The 21,781-nt window shown below is 42.1% G+C and overlaps 1 protein-coding gene across 3 annotated transcripts in view; it reads right to left on the minus strand.

Annotated features, from left to right (window-relative positions):
* Nucleotides 1-21,781, minus strand: part of HLCS (holocarboxylase synthetase) — a 159,914-nt gene that overhangs the window by 8,434 nt on the left and 129,699 nt on the right. For all 3 annotated transcript variants that reach the window (XM_073668391.1, XM_073668392.1, XM_073668393.1), the window contains 2 exons: nucleotides 9,564-9,631; nucleotides 7,697-7,857 (listed from right to left, as the gene is read on the minus strand). In XM_073668391.1, the coding sequence (XP_073524492.1) occupies nucleotides 7,697-7,857; nucleotides 9,564-9,631 (229 nt within the window). The remainder of the gene's footprint in view (nucleotides 1-7,696; nucleotides 7,858-9,563; nucleotides 9,632-21,781) is intronic.

The following is a 21,781-nucleotide window of genomic DNA, read 5'->3' on the forward strand; positions in this document are numbered from 1 at the left end:
TACCAGTTGGGGTTGTGTCTCTGCACTCTTTCACACTGTCCAATCAGAGCTGACAATATAAGACCGGGTGTTACCAGTTGGGGGTGTGTCTCTGTACTCTTTCACATTGTCCAATCAGAGCTGACAGCATCAGACTGGGTGTTACCAGTTGGGGGTGTGTCTCTGTACTCTTTCACATTGTCCAATCAGAGCTGACAGCATCAGACCGGGTGTTACCAGTTGGGGGTGTGACTCTGTACTCTTTCACACTGTCCAATCAGAGCTAACAATATAAGACCGGGTGTTACCAGTTGGGGGTGTGTCTCTGTACTCTTTCACACTGTCCAATCAGAGCTGACAATATAAGACTGGGTGTTACCAGTTGGGGGTGTGTCTCTGTACTCTTTCACACTGTCCAATCAGAGCTGAATTTGGGGGTGCGTCCCTACAGAGCCTCAAATTGTCCAATCAGAGCTGAGAGTATCAGACTGGGTGTCGCCAGTTGGAGGTGCTTCCCTACACTTTTCAGTGCTGACAGAGTCAGTGTGCAGACGGCACACCCCCCTATGACTGAAATGGTAATATTCAATGATCAAATTATTCCTACATTTCCAGGAGTAATAACAGGGGGACGGCACAGTGCAGAGCTACATGAAAAGCTGCTTCAGAATCGTTATTTTATGGAGAACATAAATAATAATTAAAAGAGACTTGTCAGGAGAGCTCTTTAAATACAGATGTAGCAGAGCTGGGTTTGTTATACCCGGCTCTGCTACATCGGAGCTTTTTCTTTATGTCTAGCTTTTCTATTTCAGCTTATACAAAACAATGATCTGTAACTTCCCAGCAAATACTTCAATCACCGGGGCCCAGCGCCGGTTGTAAAGTCCCGGCTTACTTCTCCCCTTTGCTTATATTGGGAAGGTGAAGCACAACGGCGCTTTCTCTCCTCTTTCCGCGAGTCTGTACGACTGTGGCGTTCTTCAAAGCTCGTCCATCTGCTTACATTTAGCGGCCGGGCTGCTAACGTTTCATAGAGAGATCCCCACGGGGGCGAGACGCTGATATGTGCCCCATAAGGCTTAGAAAGATTTAAAGGGAAAAATGTTTGAGGTTTGGGAACAACAGCAGGAGGCAGCGGCTGACTCGCCGGATTACAGAACCGTCGCGTAAAAGGTAAATGGATTGAGAAGGGAGTGATGCTGGAGAAATCAGCCATGACCGGCCTGACACTTCAACTTTCTGTCTGCCTTAAGCCCTCGACTGATAAATGGACGCAAGGCATGAAGATCTGATCCGGGGAAGGACGGCGGCTGGAAGGAGAGACGTGAAGTATAGAAAAAGACATAGTGTAAATGTGCGGAAGTCATTGGTTTTAGGGAATATGGGAAACATATGCTGGCGTTAAAAAAAAAAATACCCCGAAGAAAAAAAAAAAGCGAAGGTTTACAGTTATGAGGACCCGGCAACAGCAGCAGAAGAGTGATGAAGACACCTGACTCCTTCAATAATCGCCGGTAACCTTCGCCAGGTATCGCTCCATAATTAATAAAAAGGCTCATTCCCATCCGAAAGCTCCTTTTTAGAAAAGCCTAAAGGGGTTCTCAACATTGGACAATGACTTTTTAATAAAAGGGTCATCCAGTAATAAGAAGATCATAAAGTGTCCCAGCTCTAATCTGTAGATGAACCTTAAACATTTTCTTGCAGTGCCCCCACAGGGGAAAAAAAGGCATTGCATTGTACCCAGACACTCGAGTGAAGCCAATGGATGCAGTAGTGCCCCAGGAGTGGTGATGCTATATCCACGTTGTGCCCTTAATATTCCTCCCAGTGTGGCCAGCAGGCTCCTCACCCCTTGTACTTCCGATTCCTCCCTTGAGGGAGAACGATACCTAGACACTGAGGGGTGGGAAACCAGAAACAAGACTCACTTTCCCTAAAGGCCGCCATACAAATTAGTTTAAAGTTTGCCAAATTTTCTCAATTCAGTGGGATGGCCCGACCTCTTAATAAGGCCACGGCCCCACTATCAGTATTTGGTCAGTATTCGGTCAGCATTTTTTTCTCAGGAGTAGGAGCCAAAAGCAGATAAGGAACAATTAGAGAAAAGGTATAATAGAAACAAGTCACCAATTCTGCATTTATCACCCACTCCTGGTTTTGGCTCCCACTCCTGAGAAAAAATACTGACCGAATACTGATAGTGGAGCTGTGGTCTAAGTCTGGGGGTCTCCCCCCAATTTGAATTCAGACGCCTAATCCATTTGATCACCAGGAAGAGCTGTCCGGCAGTAGCTTATTCTACTCTCCCCATAGAGAACACATGAACGCTCAGCTGAGCTGAGCATCCATGTGTATGAGGGAGTTGGGGCCAGCAAGTATAATAGCACCTTAGAGAGTAACTGCCATTTTACTTTTCATTTCTAGATTTCATTGCTAGAGGAACACACAGACATTCTATAGAGGGGAGGAGGTAGAGGAACACACACATTCTATGGAGGGGAGGAGCTAGAGGAACACACAGACATTCTAAGGAGGGGAGGAGCTAGAGGAACACAGACATTCTATGGAGGGGAGGAGCTAGAGGAACACACAGACATTCTATGGAGAGGAGGAGCTAGAGGAACACACAGACATTCTATGGAGGGGAGGAGCTAGAGGAACACAGACATTCTATGGAGGGAGGAGCTAGATGAACACAGACATTCTATGGAGGAGAGGAGCTAGAGGAACACACAGACATTCTATGGAGGGGAGGAGCTAGAGGAACACAGACATTCTATGGAGGGGAGGAGCTAGAGGAACACAGACATTCTATGGAGGAGAGGAGCTAGAGGAACACACAGACATTCTATGGAGGGGAGGAGCTAGAAGAACACACAGACATTCTATGGAGGGGAGGAGCTAGAGGAACACACAGACATTCTATGGAGGGGAGGAGCTAGAGGAACACACAGACATTCTATGGAGGGGAGGAGCTAGAGGAACAGACAGACATTCTATGGAGGGGAGGAGCTAGAGGAACACACAGACATTCTAAGGAGGGGAGGAGCTAGAGGAACACACAGACATTCTATGGAGGGGAGGAGCTAGAGGAACACACAGACATTCTATGGAGGGGAGGAGCTAGAGGAACACAGACATTCTATGGAGGGGAGGAGCTAGAGGAACACACAGACATTCTATGGAGGGGAGGAGCTAGAGGAACACACAGACATTCTATGGAGGGGAGGAGCTAGAGGAACACAGACATTCTATGGAGGGAGGAGCTAGAGGAACACACAGACATTCTATGGAGGGGAGGAGCTAGAGGAACACAGACATTCTATGGAGGGGAGGAGCTAGAGGAACACAGACATTCTATGGAGGAGAGGAGCTAGAGGAACACACAGACATTCTATGGAGGGGAGGAGCTAGAGGAACACACAGACATTCTATGGAGGGGAGGAGCTAGAGGAACACAGACATTCTATGGAGGGGAGGAGCTAGAGGAACACACAGACATTCTATGGAGGGGAGGAGCTAGAGGAACACACAGACATTCTATGGAGGGGAGGAGCTAGAGGAACACACAGACATTCTATGGAGAGGAGGAGCTAGAGGAACACACAGACATTCTATGGAGGGGAGGAGCTAGAGGAACACAGACATTCTATGGAGGGAGGAGCTAGATGAACACAGACATTCTATGGAGGAGAGGAGCTAGAGGAACACACAGACATTCTATGGAGGGGAGGAGCTAGAGGAACACAGACATTCTATGGAGGGGAGGAGCTAGAGGAACACAGACATTCTATGGAGGAGAGGAGCTAGAGGAACACACAGACATTCTATGGAGGGGAGGAGCTAGAAGAACACACAGACATTCTATGGAGGGGAGGAGCTAGAGGAACACACAGACATTCTATGGAGGGGAGGAGCTAGAGGAACACACAGACATTCTATGGAGGGGAGGAGCTAGAGGAACAGACAGACATTCTATGGAGGGGAGGAGCTAGAGGAACACACAGACATTCTAAGGAGGGGAGGAGCTAGAGGAACACACAGACATTCTATGGAGGGGAGGAGCTAGAGGAACACACAGACATTCTATGGAGGGGAGGAGCTAGAGGAACACAGACATTCTATGGAGGGGAGGAGCTAGAGGAACACACAGACATTCTATGGAGGGGAGGAGCTAGAGGAACACACAGACATTCTATGGAGGGGAGGAGCTAGAGGAACACAGACATTCTATGGAGGGAGGAGCTAGAGGAACACACAGACATTCTATGGAGGGGAGGAGCTAGAGGAACACAGACATTCTATGGAGGGGAGGAGCTAGAGGAACACAGACATTCTATGGAGGAGAGGAGCTAGAGGAACACACAGACATTCTATGGAGGGGAGGAGCTAGAGGAACACACAGACATTCTATGGAGGGGAGGAGCTAGAGGAACACAGACATTCTATGGAGGGGAGGAGCTAGAGGAACACACAGACATTCTATGGAGGGGAGGAGCTAGAGGAACACACAGACATTCTATGGAGGGGAGGAGCTAGAGGAACACACAGACATTCTAAGGAGGGGAGGAGCTAGAGGAACACAGACATTTTATGGAGGGGAGGAGCTAGGGGAACACAGACATTCTATAGAGGGGAGGAGCTAGAGGAACACACAGACATTCTATGGAGGGGAGGAGCTAGAGGAACACACAGACATTCTATGGAGGGGAGGAGCTAGAGGAACACACAGACATTCTATGGAGGGGAGGAGCTAGAGGAACACAGACATTCTATGGAGGGGAGGAGCTAGGGGAACACAGACATTCTATGGAGGGGAGGAACTAGAGGAACACACAGACATTCTATGGAGGGGAGGAGCTAGAGGAACACACAGACATTCTATGGAGGAGAGGAGCTAGAGGAACACACAGACATTCTATGGAGGGGAGGAGCTAGAGGAACACACAGACATTCTATGGAGGGAAGGAGCTAGAGGAACACACAGACATTCTATGGAGGGGAGGAGCTAGAGGAACACACAGACATTCTAAGGAGGGGAGGAGCTAGAGGAACACAGACATTCTATGGAGGGGAGGAGCTAGGGGAACACACAGACATTCTATGGAGGGGAGGAACTAGAGGAACACACAGACATTCTATGGAGGGGAGGAGCTAGAGGAACACACAGACATTCTATGGAGGGGAGGAGCTAGAGGAACACACAGACATTCTATGGAGGGGAGGAGCTAGAGGAACACAGACATTCTATGGAGGGGAGGAGCTAGGGGAACACAGACATTCTATGGAGGGGAGGAACTAGAGGAACACACAGACATTCTATGGAGGGGAGGAGCTAGAGGAACACAGACATTCTATGGAGGGAGGAACTAGAGGAACACACAGACATTCTATGGAGGGGAGGAGCTAGAGGAACACAGACATTCTATGGAGGGAGGAGCTAGAGGAACACACAGACATTCTATGGAGGGGAGGAGCTAGAGGAACACAGACATTCTATGGAGGGGAGGAGCTAGAGGAACACAGACATTCTATGGAGGGGAGGAGCTAGAGGAACACACAGACATTCTATGGAGGGGAGGAGCTAGAGGAACACACAGACATTCTATGGAGGGAAGGAGCTAGAGGAACACAGACATTCTATGGAGGGGAGGAGCTAGGGGAACACAGACATTCTATGGAGGGGAGGAACTAGAGGAACACACAGACATTCTATGGAGGGGAGGAGCTAGAGGAACAAACAGACATTCTATGGAGGGGAGGAGCTAGAGGAACACACAGACATTCTATGGAGGGGAGGAGCTAGAGGAACACACAGACATTCTATGGAGGGGAGGAGCTAGAGGAACACACAGACATTCTATGGAGGGGAGGAGCTAGAGGAACACACAGACATTCTATGGAGGGGAGGAGCTAGAGGAACACACAGACATTCTATGGAGGGGGAGCTAGAGGAACACACAGATATTCTATGGAGAGGAGGAGCTAGAGGAACACACAGACATTCTATGGAGGGGAGGAGCTAGAGGAACACACAGACATTCTATGGAGGGGAGGAGCTAGAGGAACACACAGACATTCTATGGAGGGGAGGAGCTAGAGGAACACAGACATTCTATGGAGAGGAGGAACTAGAGGAACACACAGACATTCTATGGAGGGGAGGAGCTAGAGGAACACAGACATTCTATGGAGAGGAGGAACTAGAGGAACACACAGATATTCTATGGAGGGGGGATCTAGATGAACACAGACATTCTATGGAGGGGAGGAGCTAGAGGAACACACAGACATTCTATGGAGGGGAGGAACTAGAGGAACACACAGACATTCTATGGAGGGGAGGAACTAGAGGAACACACAGACATTCTATGGAGGGGAGGAACTAGAGGAACACACAGACATTCTATGGAGGGGGGATCTAGATGAACACAGACATTCTATGGAGGGGAGGAGCTAGAGGAACACACAGACATTCTATGGAGGGGAGGAACTAGAGGAACACACAGACATTCTATGGAGGGGAGGAGCTAGAGGAACACAGACATTCTATGGAGAGGAGGAACTAGAGGAACACACAGACATTCTATGGAGGGGAGGAGCTAGAGGAACACACAGACATTCTGTGGAGGGTAGGAGCTAGAGGTGGACACAGACATTCTATGGAGGGGAGGAGCTAGAGGAACACAGACATTCTATGGAGGGGAGGAGCTAGAGGAGCACACAGACATTCTATGGAGGGGAGGAGCTAGAGGAACACACAGACATTCTATGGAGGGGAGGAACTAGAGGAACACACAGACATTCTATGGAGGGGAGGAGCTAGAGGTGGACACAGACATTCTATGGAGGGGAGGAACTAGAGGAACACACAGACATTCTATGGAGGGGAGGAGCTAGAGGAACACACAGACATTCTATGGAGGGGAGGAGCTAGAGGAACACACAGACATTCTATGGAGGGGAGGAACACACAGACATTCTATGGAGGGGAGGAGCTAGAGGAACACACAGACATTCTATGGAGGGGAGGAGCTAGAGGAACACACAGACATTCTATGGAGGGGAGGAACTAGAGGAACACACAGACATTCTATGGAGGGGAGGAACACACAGACATTCTATGGAGGGGAGGAGCTAGAGGAACACACAGACATTCTATGGAGGGGAGGAACACACAGACATTCTATGGAGGGGAGGAGCTAGAGAAACACACAGACATTCTATGGAGGGGAGGAGCTAGAGGAACACACAGACATTCTATGGAGGGGAGGAGCTAGAAGAACACACAGACATTCTGCTGTGAGTTCTCCTGAAACGGCAGTTAAAACTCTCCATAGATCTTCATCTATTTCAGTGACGGGAAAATTTGTCTTCACTGAAGACAGCCTTGAATTGAAAATTTTGAGAGTGAAAGATCAGTCCAGGAAGGGAAAGAGGAGACTCTTCCTAATTGAAATTGGAGGAGCTGTTGCAGCGGTAGTCACATATGTGCCTCCCCTCTTCAATAATTGTCTATGGGACCCACGGAGAAAAGCCAAGTAAGCATCCTCTGCACGCTCCAACAGCCCCATAGACAAATAGTGGCACAGAAGCGGATGGGTGTACAACGTTGGGGGTCCCAGCAGCTGGACCCCCACAAATAAGAAGGTTATTACCCATCCTGTAAACGGTGTGACATACAGAACAATGGCGCATCGGGTAAAGGTACCTCATATCCGGGCAGCGCCCTCACCGCCTCCACAACAGCCAAGGACATCAGGTGCTGTACAAAGGCGATCCTCTGCCCCAGCGGAGACGACAGAGGAATGGAGACTAGCAATGTCATCAGGGCACATCCTTTAGGGCTGAGCCAGACATTTCCACCCCGACCTGCAGACAAACATTCAACCCAATTACAAGTCATCCCAATATTAACACTTACAGTTCTATTGAAATTACTCAATAAATTGTCTTTAATGGGCCAATGACATGACAGACAGTATCCAACTGAAAAGGACCAGAAGGTGGAGCCTGATAAGAAGACTCGTGACTTCATGATGCTCCACCCTCATGTTCTTTTCAGTTGGATTCAACCTCTCAAAAAGTGTCACTTTAAGGGTAAGGACAATTTGTAAGGTAAGTGCCAACTGCTCTGAGTGCATTTCTATATATAAAACCATGATAAAAGCCATGATCTGTCCTGAGGATGAGCCATCTGAGTTCTGATCCAGAAAACCCCTGGAAGTTACATCAATCGGAATCTATGTGATGGTTTTGGGCCAAAACCTTCCTCTGTGAGAGGTGAACATGCAGCGACCTTCTCTACTGGGGACAGTGATGGACGTGGTCACTGTACAAGAGAGCAGACAACATTGGGAAACATTAGGTGCTACAGGCTCTGACCCGCAGCGCCATAGAAAGCCCTATAGGTCAGGGGGATCCATCTCAGGAATGGCAATGACTGGGAGTGAGGAGGGAAGAGAGTAAGTGTGAGGATAGATAGATAAATAGATAATAGATAGATCGATAGATAGATAATAGATAGATAATAGATAGATAATAGATGATAGATAATAGATATATAGATAGATAATCGATAGATAGATAATAGATAGATAGATAGATAATAGATGATAGATAATAGATAAATAATAGATAGATGATAGATAGATAAATAGATAATAGATAGATAGATAATAGATAGATAATAGATAGATAATAGCTAGATAGATAGATAATAGATAGATAGATAATTAATAGATAGATAATAGATAGATGATAGATAATAGATAGATAATAGATAGATAGATAATAGATAGAACAGACAGCTGCTATCAGTTATAAGACAGATACTTTTTTCAGTATTTGGATGTCTGGTTTAGGGTTTGTCTTCGACTAAAGGTTCTGGTTGGGATCTGTATAATTTAGTATTGCAGCCCTTTTACCTCTAAGCTGCATCAATTCAAAGCAAATCGTCCATCATTCTTTTTAATATCTTAAAGGAAACCTGTCATCATAACCTGGCATGGCAATCTGCAGGCTATGTAGTTTTGTGAGAAAAGACTCAGTATAATCTGTGTTTCCATCATTTATACCTCTGCTCTTTCTGGGATCTTTGGTCCAGTGGGTGGTCCTATCAGTGATTGACAGCTATCCCTGCATGTACACTTATATAAAGGAAGCTGTCAATCACTGATAGCACCACCCACTGGACCAAAGATCCCAAAAAGATGAAATGATTAATCCCAGGTTATACGGAGTCTTTCTCGCACAGTATATATCGCTCCGCTCCCCCCGCTCTATAACATGGTGCCGGCGTGTTCACGGTGCGCTTCTGGAGCAGTGCAGCGCTCGGTGCACGGATCACAGCACATAGGAGCGTGCAGCAGGTCATACTTTCCTTTTCAGTGTAAATGTAATAAAGAGTTAAAAGGTAAAATCAGATAAAAAATACAACATAACTGGAGTCGGAAAAATAAGAAATACAATGAAATTAAAGACACAGGAAAGAAAATAAAAACCCCACCCGGGCTCCACGTCTAACCAGTGACTTTGGTGGGGAGAGTGTTTTCTTAAATTGAAAGTCGTCCCCTGACCTTTGCCTTGGGTCTGCCGAGTTGCAATAGCGATTAACCCCACTTCCTTCGGTTGGTGAAACATCAGCCTGAAAGTGATGGGAAAATGAGCGGTCAGTTAGCACAGGAAGCAGAGACAAATAAAAAGTAATTACGTGTGAAATGAGCCATCAGCATCACTTTGCAGGAATCATTTTTCTCTCCCGAAGTTGTATGTGAGCAGGAGAGTCCATCCTGTAATACTGTGTGTGTGTGTAAAGGCAGATGTAGCAGAGCCGAGTTTGTCAGGTTTTATTTCTGCACATTGCGTAACAAACCCAGCATTAACAAACTCAGCTCTGCTACATCTGCAAAGCCAACGTTATCATTCCTACGTTCACACAAGACATAAATCCAGGCCAAAGTGTGAAACCCACAGAGACAGAAAAGAGCCCCCTAACTATCAATGAAAGTCCCAACAGTTTGACCACCTGATCTAGAAGTTATCACCTGTCCTGTGGATAGATGATAACTTATTCCAAACGGAACACCCCTTTAAGTGCCGCATTGTTAGAATATAATGCACTTAAAGGGGTTATTTCCATTTTCACAGATGGGTATTGTCGGATAGGGCTTGTAGAAACAAGCACTTTTTCAGTTTACTGCTTATTAAAATTTGCAGCCGTTCTTGAGATATTAACACTTTTCTTTTGTTGACTGCTGGTTGCCTAAGAAACCGACCACCGCTGCTGCCTATCTTATAAGCACTGAGCGGAAGTTGGCTGAGATTAGAAGGTAACGGCGCGCTCAGGCTTCAAAACAGTGCTTACAAGATTTATAGAAAAGGACTAGTAAGCACTGTGCTTGTTCTGCTGTTAAGCGGCGGTGGTCGGTCTCCTAGGGAACGAGCCGTAAACAAAAGAAAAGTGTTAATATCTCAAGAACGGCTGAAAATTTTAACAAGCAGTAAATTGAAAAGTTGCTTATATCCTCAAGCACTACCTGACAATATCCATTTTAGAATAGGAAAATATCCCCTTTAAGTGAGTGTATCCCCACAAAATAACAGTTCAAACTAAGCACAGGCGCTCAGTGCACCCGCAGCGTCGCCGAGAACTGCAGTGAACCTTCCCAAGTACTTATTTTCCATCAATCTCCACCCTTGTCTTCTGAGATTGACAGCTCAGCCAGAGATAGATGGTGGGAAAGTGCACTGAACTACCCGGCCACGACTGTGCTTGGTTTGGACGGTCACTTTGCGCTGATAGTTTCTCTTCTAATCTATGCCCGCAGTGACGAGGACTGGGGTGGGCTCACGATCCCTCTTCTAGAGATCATTCAGACCTCCGGGGCTCAAAGTTTTACAATTTATCCTATGTTTAGGTTATAAAAAATCTCAATTGTAGGAAAACCCCTTTAAAAAAAAAAAGATTCCGCCAATGTATGAAAAAAAAAAAGGAAGCAAACGGACGATAAATGTAACAATTTTTCATTTCTTTTTTTCTTTATAATAGAAACGTACAAGTCGCTTCTGTTTTTGCCGACAAACCAAAAACATTTAGTCTCCAACGGCCTTTAAAAATCAGCCTAATAGGAGCCCCCAAATATCTGCAGCCAAAACAGGGGTCAGCATTACACCCCCTCCTCAAAGTCAAAATTGGTGTTTATTGTAGTATAAACTTTAGGGGAAACGGGAGATGGAAATCTTAAGGGAGCGTAATAAAAAAAAACCTAAAATAAAATAAACAAACATTAACAAATTACGGACGCTCCGTGATCACATCCTTTGAATTTAACGAGAGTGTTTATTTCACTTGGCAGGAATGCGAGCGCTGGAATAACAGACGATTATAAAAACAAAGATGGCGGCAAAGCGTAAAGACGGCGACACGTGAATAATGTAATAATAGAGCGATGGTAGCAGAAAGCAGAAGATAACACGACATCGGCGGCGGCCGGCTACGGTGCAAGGTTACACAGGAAGCCGGCAGGATCCCGCTGTACGAGAGCGCGGAGCTTTAACGAGAACTGGGATTTCAAAGCCGTTCCTTTCCCCGAGAGATCTAATTAGACTTTAATAACATTAACATTTAGACTCCATGATGAATGGGCTACACATATAACCCTGACGCTAATAGCTCTTTACAGAATAAAAAGTCCTTAAGGGGAACGGGCGGCGGGCGGAGGGGAGATAGTAGGGGGTGTAGACATTTATTATACAGAATTAGTAACAGAACATTCCATCCGGGACAACAGGAATTAAAAGAACGACCGAGCGCCAGAAAGAAACTGATGGGCATTTCTAGAGAAGAGCGAAGCCATTCACGCTCACTGCTTAAAAGTGATCGTTCTCGGCAGCGCGTCGTCCTGTGCTGCCGAGAACAACGACAGCTCATGAGCGCAGAACCATCTATTACTGCTCATTCTGAGGATGTGGGACGCGCTAAATAGAAGATTAAAAAGCTGTCGATTGGCAAATATGTAACAGATAGGAAGTCTTTATAAGATGTATAGATAGATATAAGATAAATAATAGATAATATATAAATAATAGATAGATGATAGATAAATGCTAGATAATAGATAGATAATAGATAGATAATAGATAGATGATAGATAATAGATAGATAGATAGATAATAGATAGATTATAGATAAATATATAGATAATAGATGATAGATAATAGATATATAATAGATAGATAATAGATAGATGATAGATAGATAATAGATAGATAATAGATAAATAATAGATAGATAATAGATAGATAGATAGATAATAGATAGATAATAGATAGATGATAGATAATAGATAGATAATAGATGATAGATAGATAGATAATAGATAGATAATAGATGATAGATAATAGATAGATAATAGATAGATAATAGATAGATGATAGATAATAGATAAATAATAGATAGATAATAGATAGATAATAGATAGATAGATAATAGATAGATAATAGATAGATAGATAATAGATAGATGATAGATAATAGATAGATAATAGATAGATAGATAATAGATAGATAATAGATAGATAGATAATAGATAGATGATAGATAATAGATAGATAATAGATGATAGATAGATAATAGATAGATTATAGATAGATAATAGATCGATGATAGATAATAGATAGATGATAGATAATAGATGATAGATAATAGATAGATAATAGATAGATAGATAATAGATAGATGATAGATAATAGATAGATAGATAGATAATAGATAGATAATAGATAAATAATAGATAGATAATAGATAGATAGATAGATAATAGATAGATAATAGATAGATGATAGATAATAGATAGATAATAGATGATAGATAGATAGATAATAGATAGATAATAGATGATAGATAATAGATAGATAATAGATAGATAATAGATAGATGATAGATAATAGATAAATAATAGATAGATAATAGATAGATAATAGATAGATGATAGATAATAGATAGATAATAGATAGATAGATAATAGATAGATAATAGATAGATAGATAATAGATAGATGATAGATAATAGATAGATAATAGATGATAGATAGATAATAGATAGATAATAGATGATAGATAATAGATAGATAATAGATGATAGATAGATAATAGATAGATAGATAATAGATAGATGATAGATAATAGATAGATAATAGATAGATAATAGATAGATAATAGATAGATGATAGATAATAGATAAATAATAGATAGATAATAGATAGATAGATAATAGATCGATGATAGATAATAGATAGATAGATAATAGATAGATAATAGATAGATAATAGATAGATGATAGATAATAGATAGATAGATAATAGATAGATAATAGATAGATAGATAATAGATAGATGATAGATAATAGATAGATAATAGATAGATAATATATAGATGATAGATAATAGATAAATAATAGATAGATAATAGATAGATAGATAATAGATAGATGATAGATAATAGATAGATAATAGATAGATAATAGATAGATGATAGATAATAGATAAATAATAGATAGATAGATAATAGATAGATAGATAATAGATAGATGATAGATAATAGATAGATAATAGATGATAGATAGATAATAGATAGATAGATAATAGATAGATGATAGATAATAGATAGATAATAGATAGATGATAGATAATAGATAGATAGATAATAGATAGATAATAGATAGATAGATAATAGATAGATGATAGATAATAGATAGATAATAGATAGATGATAAATAGATAGATAATAGATAGATAATAGATAAATGATAGATAATATATAGATAATAGATCGATGATAGATAATAGATAGATGATAGATAGATGATAGATAATAGATAGATAATGGATAGATATAAGATAGATAAAAAGTCTAATTTATTTTTGGTCCTAAAACGAGTAATGGATGGGTTACGGGCTGGTCATGAAGCAGGAGGTTCAGGCTGAGCAGTCTGTAGATGGTGACGTTACTGCAGGGTCTCGCATTTTCCCCAGTATCAGACTCATCTACGTTTCTCCCGCTTTCTCAGAGAATATTAATAAGGTGGCGGTGAGGGATACAGGGTAACTGAGCACAGACACACAGTGATACATTTATCGTCGGGTCCTCCGTAGTGCGGAATAATAAAATCTAAGAATAAAGGAAAAAAATCGTAGGAAATCTTTGCTGCTTCTGGACATTTGGCAGGGGCGGCTGAGCCGTATTAATGAGCTGAGTGGATGTTCCTCTGGGCCAAGATGAAACTCGGTAAGGAGGGAAGAAACCTAGGAGGGAAGCGGCAGACAGCGCTGTACGTGCTACGTGAGATCATTCCCGGGGCATTACACCGCCGTTACAATAACCTCATAGCTCACATCGTGACGTGGAGGAAATGGAGTTCACTTGGGACTTTAACAAAACTGGGGAAGGTACAAGTGTCCGTGACCTGGGTACGGCCGGGTTCACACAGCGTGATTCTGTGCAGTTTATTTATTAAGGGCTTGGGTACGTTTGGATAGGCCAACTCATCTAATTTTTGGACAAAGGCCCAGTTCATTTTTGTGCAGGACTATGATCATGTACAGCGATTAAATACGCTGTTTGGGAAAAGCTGGGTTCACAAAGGACAAGTCTGTGAAGTTTTTGGATAAGGCAGAGTTAAAATAGGGAAATTTTGGGAAAATTTGAAGTAAGGCCAAGCTTATGTTGCTGGGTAAGGCTGGGTTAAATCGGGATGATTTGCTCAATTTTGGATTAACATTATGCAGGGTGATTTTGTTCCATTTTTGGATAAGACTCTGTTCATACTAGGGAGTTAACTAGCATGGTGATCACATACAATTTTTGAGTAAAACTGGGTTTACCCCAAGACAACTTTTGGGTAAGGCTAGGCTTAAACATGGCAATTTACTGGAATTTTTGGGTAAGACCCAGTTCATATAGGGTGAGTTTGTGGAATTTTTGGGCAATGTAGTGTTCATTCCGGGATTAGCTGCATTTTTTTGGGTAAAGCCAAAAATTCAAAAGGCAATTTTGTACAAATTTTGGCTAAAACCAAGGTTTCACATGGCAAATTTAGCCAATTTTTGTGTAAAACCAGGATCTCACAGGGCAATTTTTCCAATTGTTGGGGTAAGACCCTATTTACACAGGGAACTTTTGTACATTTTTTGGGTAAATAAGAGTTGACACAGGGTGATTCACTGAAATTTTTAGGTGAGGCTGGGTTGATGCAGGATGAATTTTGTACAGGTTTTGTTTAAAGGAATTGTCCCATGAACAATATTTATCATCTATAATCTATCCACAGGATGAGTGATAGAAGTGTGATCACTGGGGCTCTGACTGCTGGAACTGATGGCGCTCAAGGTCCATAAATTGAGCGGTGGTCATACCGGCTTACCCCTACCTTTAAGTTATTAAAAATGTTGGTCAAGTGGTGGAGAATATTACAGGTTTATTTGGAACGAAAATGACAAACCTGTCCTATCAATACTAAATATTTAAGAATAGCAGTTTTTATCTGGCTTCATCCTCTCACAAAGACAAAAAACTGCTTCTGGTTCATGTTCCTGTTCAGTATGTCCAGGAATTGGAACTTTAAATCCAATTTTTTTTTTTGAGTGGGCGGTTCCTCTTTTTCAGCTTTATCCCAGCACTTTAGGTGCTGGAACTTACTTTCCTTAACTTTCAGCATATATGGCATCTGCCATTCTCCAATTGCTGACTTGATCTTAAAAGAAAGCCTGTTTTGATAGACCAGACAGCAGAAGCAGATAAGACGAAGCCCCGCCCTTGCTTCCTGCCTAATGACAAAGCCCTGCCCCTGCATACTTCCTAAAGACAAAGCCCCACCCCTGCATACTTCCTAAAGACAAAGCCCCACCCCTGCTTACTTCCTAAAGACAAAGCCCCACCCCTGCTTACTTCCTAAATACAAAGCCATGCCCCTGCTTACTTCCTAAAGACAAAGCCCCTGCCCCTGCTTCCAATAATTCATCTCGATTAGTGATGATCGAGCATGTTCTATTAACCCCTTCGGCGAACACGCTCGGACGCTTGCCGAGTATTTAGGCCAAAGGGGTTAATAGAACACACTCGATCATCACTAATCAAGATGGCTCTGCTGCTAAACGGATTACGCTTGACAACAGGCAGAGGACAGCAAGTTAGACAGTAGGTAGACCCCTGTAGCTGGCGCATGGGGTCATTTTTGGGGGTTAAAAATACCATTTGGGGTAAATAAAGTACTTTTCAATTATTTTTTTTAGTCATAGCCTTGTCCATCTGATGCCATCTGGTACAATCTTAATAAAAAGGAAGATGGGCAACAGCAATAAATAAAACAAAATTAGGAAATATTTAATTAATGGTAAAACAAAGGGTAATAAGCAGAAAAGAGACAAAATAAAATGAAAAAAGGAACAATAAGGATGTAAGAAAACAAAACTTTTATTCTCTCCATGTAACACCCTAAGGTCACACTCTCTGGTCCATTTGTGGCAATATTCCATTTCCTTTGATTTGAAGTTTTTTCTATTATTTTTCATGACTTTTTTTTTTTTTTACTTTTTTTATATTATACATATTTAACCAATAGAAAAAAAAATGATTGGGACTGTAAGAAGAAGTGATATAGATCATATTATTCTGCATGAAATCCAGTGCGGTTTGTAGACTCATTTTTCAGTTTGTGGGTTTAATGCCCGTGGAAGGTGCTAACAGAAAAGGAATGTAGATTTCAGCAGAATATGTGAAGGGCCGGCCAGAATCTCTACCATGTAAGGATTGCTCCGGCAATCAGTCACACAACTCTCCTGGATTGGGGAGATCTTTGGGGGATATATGGAGATTCAGTGCTGGAACAGTCTGAACACACTGTCTACTACCAGCTTAATAATTCAGTCCCCTGCCAAAAAATAAAGGGGAGACGTATGGGCACACAAAAGTTCATAGTCATGTATTTTTGACTATTAGAGAACATAAAATTTAATGAAAGAAAAAGAAACAGATATATTACGGACTCCGGTTAGCTTACATAGGGATGTAGAAGGTAGATTTCTATTATATGGTAAACAAAAAAAATGTCTTCCAGAGTTGGACCTTAGAGGACACTAATAAAACTCAAGACATAGGACATAACCACGTGGACATCGATTTCAATACATCCAGGATAACTGTAAGAGAAAGGGTCTATTAATTCCACTTTGAGATAGAGATGTCCGGATGATAGCTCAGAAAGTAATAATGAACTTGGAAAAGTTGACCAACTCTTTTGAAGACCCACCAAACTTTGATTTTGCACTTCTTTTTTTTTCCTCCTCCTGTTACAGCAGCCATAACTTTATTATTTCTCCCTCATCCTAGCCATAGGAGGGCTCATATTTTTTTGCAGGATGAGTTAAAGTTTTGAATGACACCATTCATTTTACCAGAGAATGTACTGGAAAATGGGGAAAAAATTCTAATACAGTAAAACAGTAAAAAAAAAAAAAGCCTGCAATTCCACAATTATTTTTATTTTATGCTTTGTTGTTTTTTACGGCATTCGCTTTCTAGTAAAAATAATCTGGCAATATGCGCCTTCAGGTCAGAATGATTAGGGAAATACCAAATTCCTATAGTTTGCTTTTGTCAAAGGAAAAAAATTGGGTTTGTGTCCCCTTTTTTCTGACACCCGTAACCTTTTTATATTTTCTACGATGGCGCCATCGACAGAAATGTCTTTATTTTTCATGGGAGAAAATGATGGGATTCAAAGCTTTATGTTTTTTATTCATTTTTTTGTTTTTGTTTTACTTTTTCCTATTTTTCTGTACACCCCCTTCAAGGGATTTGAACCCACGATAGCTTGTCCTGTCGATACAATTCCATGAAAAGGTATTCATACCCTGTGAACTTTTCCACATTTTTTCACGTTACACCCACAAACTTAATGGGGTTGTCCACTACTGGGACAACGCTTTCTTGATTTAAATGTTTGGCCCTGATAAAATAAAAAAAAAGCTTATACTTACCACCCATCCCGGCGCCGTTTCAGTGGTGTCGGGGCTTCCGTGTTGTTGTTGTTGTTACACATGAGTCAGGCACCCAATCAGCACCGGCGTCACTGTCCGTCAATATTAGAGTATCATGAAAACCAAGGAGCCCACCAGACAGGTCAAGGATAAAGTTGTGGAGAAGAGTAAAGCAGGGTTAGGTTATAAAAAAAATAGCCCAAGTTGTGAACATCTCATGGAGCACTGTGCAATCCATCATCCAAAAATGGAAGGAGTGTAGCACAACTGCAAACCTACCAAGACATGGCCGCCCACCTAAACTGACATCTCAAGAAAGGAGAGAACTAATTAGAGAAGCAGCCAAGAGGCTCATGGTCACTGTAGAGGAGCTGCAGAGATCCACAGTTCAGGTGGGAGAATCTGTCCACAGGACATCTATTACTCGTATACTCCACAAATCTGCCCTTTACGGAACAGTGGCAAGAAGAAAGCTTGGATTGGAATGAGTGCAGTGCAATGCTTAAATTTCACCTGTGGTGGTGCTGCAGATAAATGCAACACCTAATGTAGGGACTACACCTGATCACTGGAGTCCTGCTTATTGCCATGAAATCCTTCTAACAAGTAGGAGTTGTTTTCTGTTACTTGATGTTTATTTGTGTATTCGAACATAAACAATAAACACAAGAAGTTCTAACAAGTTGAAGTTGTCAGAAAGTGGAGATCCCCTTAAAGAGAGGCTTTCTATGTAGAACGCCTGTAAAGTAGAAGCCATCCTGTCTTAGAAATTCAATTTCTTTTTTCTTTTTTTTTTTTTTTTTTAAATCTGGATCTTTACAAAGTAGGAACCATCTAGAGAACATGGATGTTGGTATTTCAACCATTAAAGGAGAAAAAAAAAAAAAAAAAGTTTTCGGATGTATTAATTTACGACTTTCTTGATTAACGACGCTTGTGTTTTCCTTGTCAAAGTAAAGGACTTCCTCTGGTAGTAGAATTTACCTTTTTTTTCTTTTTTTACTAAACCAATACTATAAAAAGTAGCAGGCAGTTTCCAAAATAACTTCAAATGCGGCCAAGTTGTATAAATCCAAGATCCTGGGCTGCTCCGTTGACGGCTTCAGGAGAACATTTCAAAGAGGGATGCCAGCGCCCGGCCGGTAGAAATATCTGTCAGCTTCTTAATCAAGTCGAGTAGACGTATTTTCCCCGCTTTATGAATACACATTATTGTTGTCCATCCAAAGAGTCATCGGACCACAATCTGCTTTTTTAGGTCGTCTGGAACGAGGTAGATAGTATCACGCACAGCACTCGAGTTACTTCACTAAACTTTATCCTCCGGTAACATGGCTTTTGGCAGAAAATTTCTCCTTTCAGCACTGTAATTATTTTAAATCCATTGAGAAATAATTACAGGAGCTATAGTGTTAGAAGAGCTGTAAAAATACAATTATTCTTTCCGTAGAAATGTCAATAATCATCTTAATAATCGGAATGTAAGTAACGAACTATCAAAGAAAACTTGTGCAACTTTTCAAAAAAGTATTAAAATCAAAATGTAAGTAACCGTCAAAGAAAACTTTTGTAACTTTCAAAAACTTATGTTTTGGGTAGAAACTGACTCTCCTGGTAGAGGTCCATCTGCTACGGAGTCTTAAATGGGCTGTTGTCCTTTGGAAAAAAAAAATACTTGTACATGTGGTCTGAGCTAACAGTGGTCAGATGGACCAGTAGTGATGAGGTACTGTGCCATTGTCTGAGCTAACGGTCAGATGGACCAGAAATGATGCGGTACTGTGCAGTGGTCTGAGCTAACAGTGGTCAGATGGACCAGAAATGATGTGGTACTGTGCAGTGGTCTGAGCTAACAGTGGTTAGATGGACCGGAAGTGATGAGGTACTGTGCAGTGGTCTGAGCTAACAGTAGTTAGATGAACCAGAAGTGATGCGGTACTGTGCAGTGGTCTGAGCTAACAGTGGTTAGATGGACCGGAAGTGATGCGGTACTGTGCAGTGGTCTGAGCTAACAGTGGTTAGATGAACCAGAAGTGATGCGGTACTGTGCAGTGGTCTGAGCTAACAGTAGCCAGATGGACCGGAAGTGATGCGGTACTGTGCAGTGGTCAGCTAACAGTGGTTAGATGAACCAGAAGTGATGCGGTACTGTGCAATGGTCTGAGCTAACAGTGGTCAGATGGACCGGAAGTGATGCGGTACTGTGCAGTGGTCTGAGCTAACAGTGGTTAGATGAACCAGAATTGATGCGGTACTGTGCAGTGGTCTGAGCTAACAGTGGTTAGATGAACCAGAAGTGATGCGGTACTGTGCAGTGGTCTGAGCTAACAGTGGTTAGATGAACCAGAAGTGATGTGGTACTGTGCAGTGGTCTGAGCTAACAGTGGTCAGATGGACCGGAAGTGATGCGGTACTGTGCAGTGGTCTGAGTGTAGTCAGGGTCAGGTAACATTGGATAAGTAAAATTGGATCTGGTCCATTGTGTCCAGCAATGTTGGGTAATACAAATGTATTCCAAAAAAACAGGGTCCGGGAATGAAGGTTAAGCAGTTTTCATATGATGTGGTACTGCTGAGTACACTGTGTTCCAAATTATTATGCAGATAATATTTTCTCAGATTTTCCCAAATTACCTATATGAATTGCAGTCATTGTAATTTTCCAGTCAAATAACTATTAGAGTATAACTGAAAGGTTTTTGTACAAACTGCCTATGATAACAGGATAGATTTAAAAAAAATAAAACTCAAACTGCACTCAAAATGCATGTTCCAAATTATTATGCACAGCAGAGTTTTCAACCTTTTCATTTTAATAAAGAACAAAAAATGGTCATTTTTGCAATTATAAGCATTAGCAGGTTATTACAAACTGAAATCAAAGAGTTTTCAACTCAAAACTTTATTCTAGGTGATGTTACATTTGCACATAGGACCCCTTGTTCGAAAGGAGCTTCTGAACTCTCTCGTCCATGAATTTGTCAGGTTTTGGATGGTTTCTGCTTCAATTGTTTTGCATGAGGACAGAATACCCTCCCAGAGCTGTTGCTTAGATGTGAACTGCCTCCCGCCATCATAGACACTCCTTTTGATGATGCTCCAGAGGTTCTCAATGGGATTGAGGTCAGGGGAGCATGGGGGCCACACCATAAGTTTGTCCCCTTTTATGCCCATAGCAGCCGGAGATGCAGATGTGTTATGTGCAGCATGAGACGGGGCATTATCATGCATGAAAATGATCTCGATGGTCCAGATGGATGGAGTGGAGGATGGCTGGTTGATGGACACCCCATGCAAACACGGCTACAGCGCTAACAAGGTGGAGGTGGAGTAATGTTTTGGGCTGGAATCATGGGGAGAGAGATTGTCGGCCCCTTTAGGATCCCTGAAGGGGTAAAGATGAACTCCATAATGTATGTTGAGTTTCTCAAACAGCACTTCCTTCCATGGTTCAAGAAGAAGAACCGTGCATTCCGCAGCAAGATCATTTTCATGCATGATAATGCCCCGTCTCATGCTGCACATAACACATCTGCATCTCTGGCTGCTATGGGCATAAAAGGGGACAAACTTATGGTGTGACCCCCATGCTCCCCTGACCTCAACCCCATTGAGAACCTCTGGAGCATCATCAAAAGGAGTGTCTATGATGGCGGGAGGCAGTTCACATCTAAGCAACAGCTCTGGGAGGGTATTCTGTCCTCATGCAAAACAATTGAAGCAGAAACCATCCAAAACCTGACAAATTCAATGGACGAGAGAG

This window comes from Phyllobates terribilis, unplaced genomic scaffold (genome assembly GCF_046119375.1).
Source record: "Phyllobates terribilis strain yellow unplaced genomic scaffold, ASM4611937v1 Scaffold_2__4_contigs__length_985480577, whole genome shotgun sequence".
NCBI classification, from domain to species: Eukaryota; Metazoa; Chordata; class Amphibia; order Anura; family Dendrobatidae; genus Phyllobates; species Phyllobates terribilis.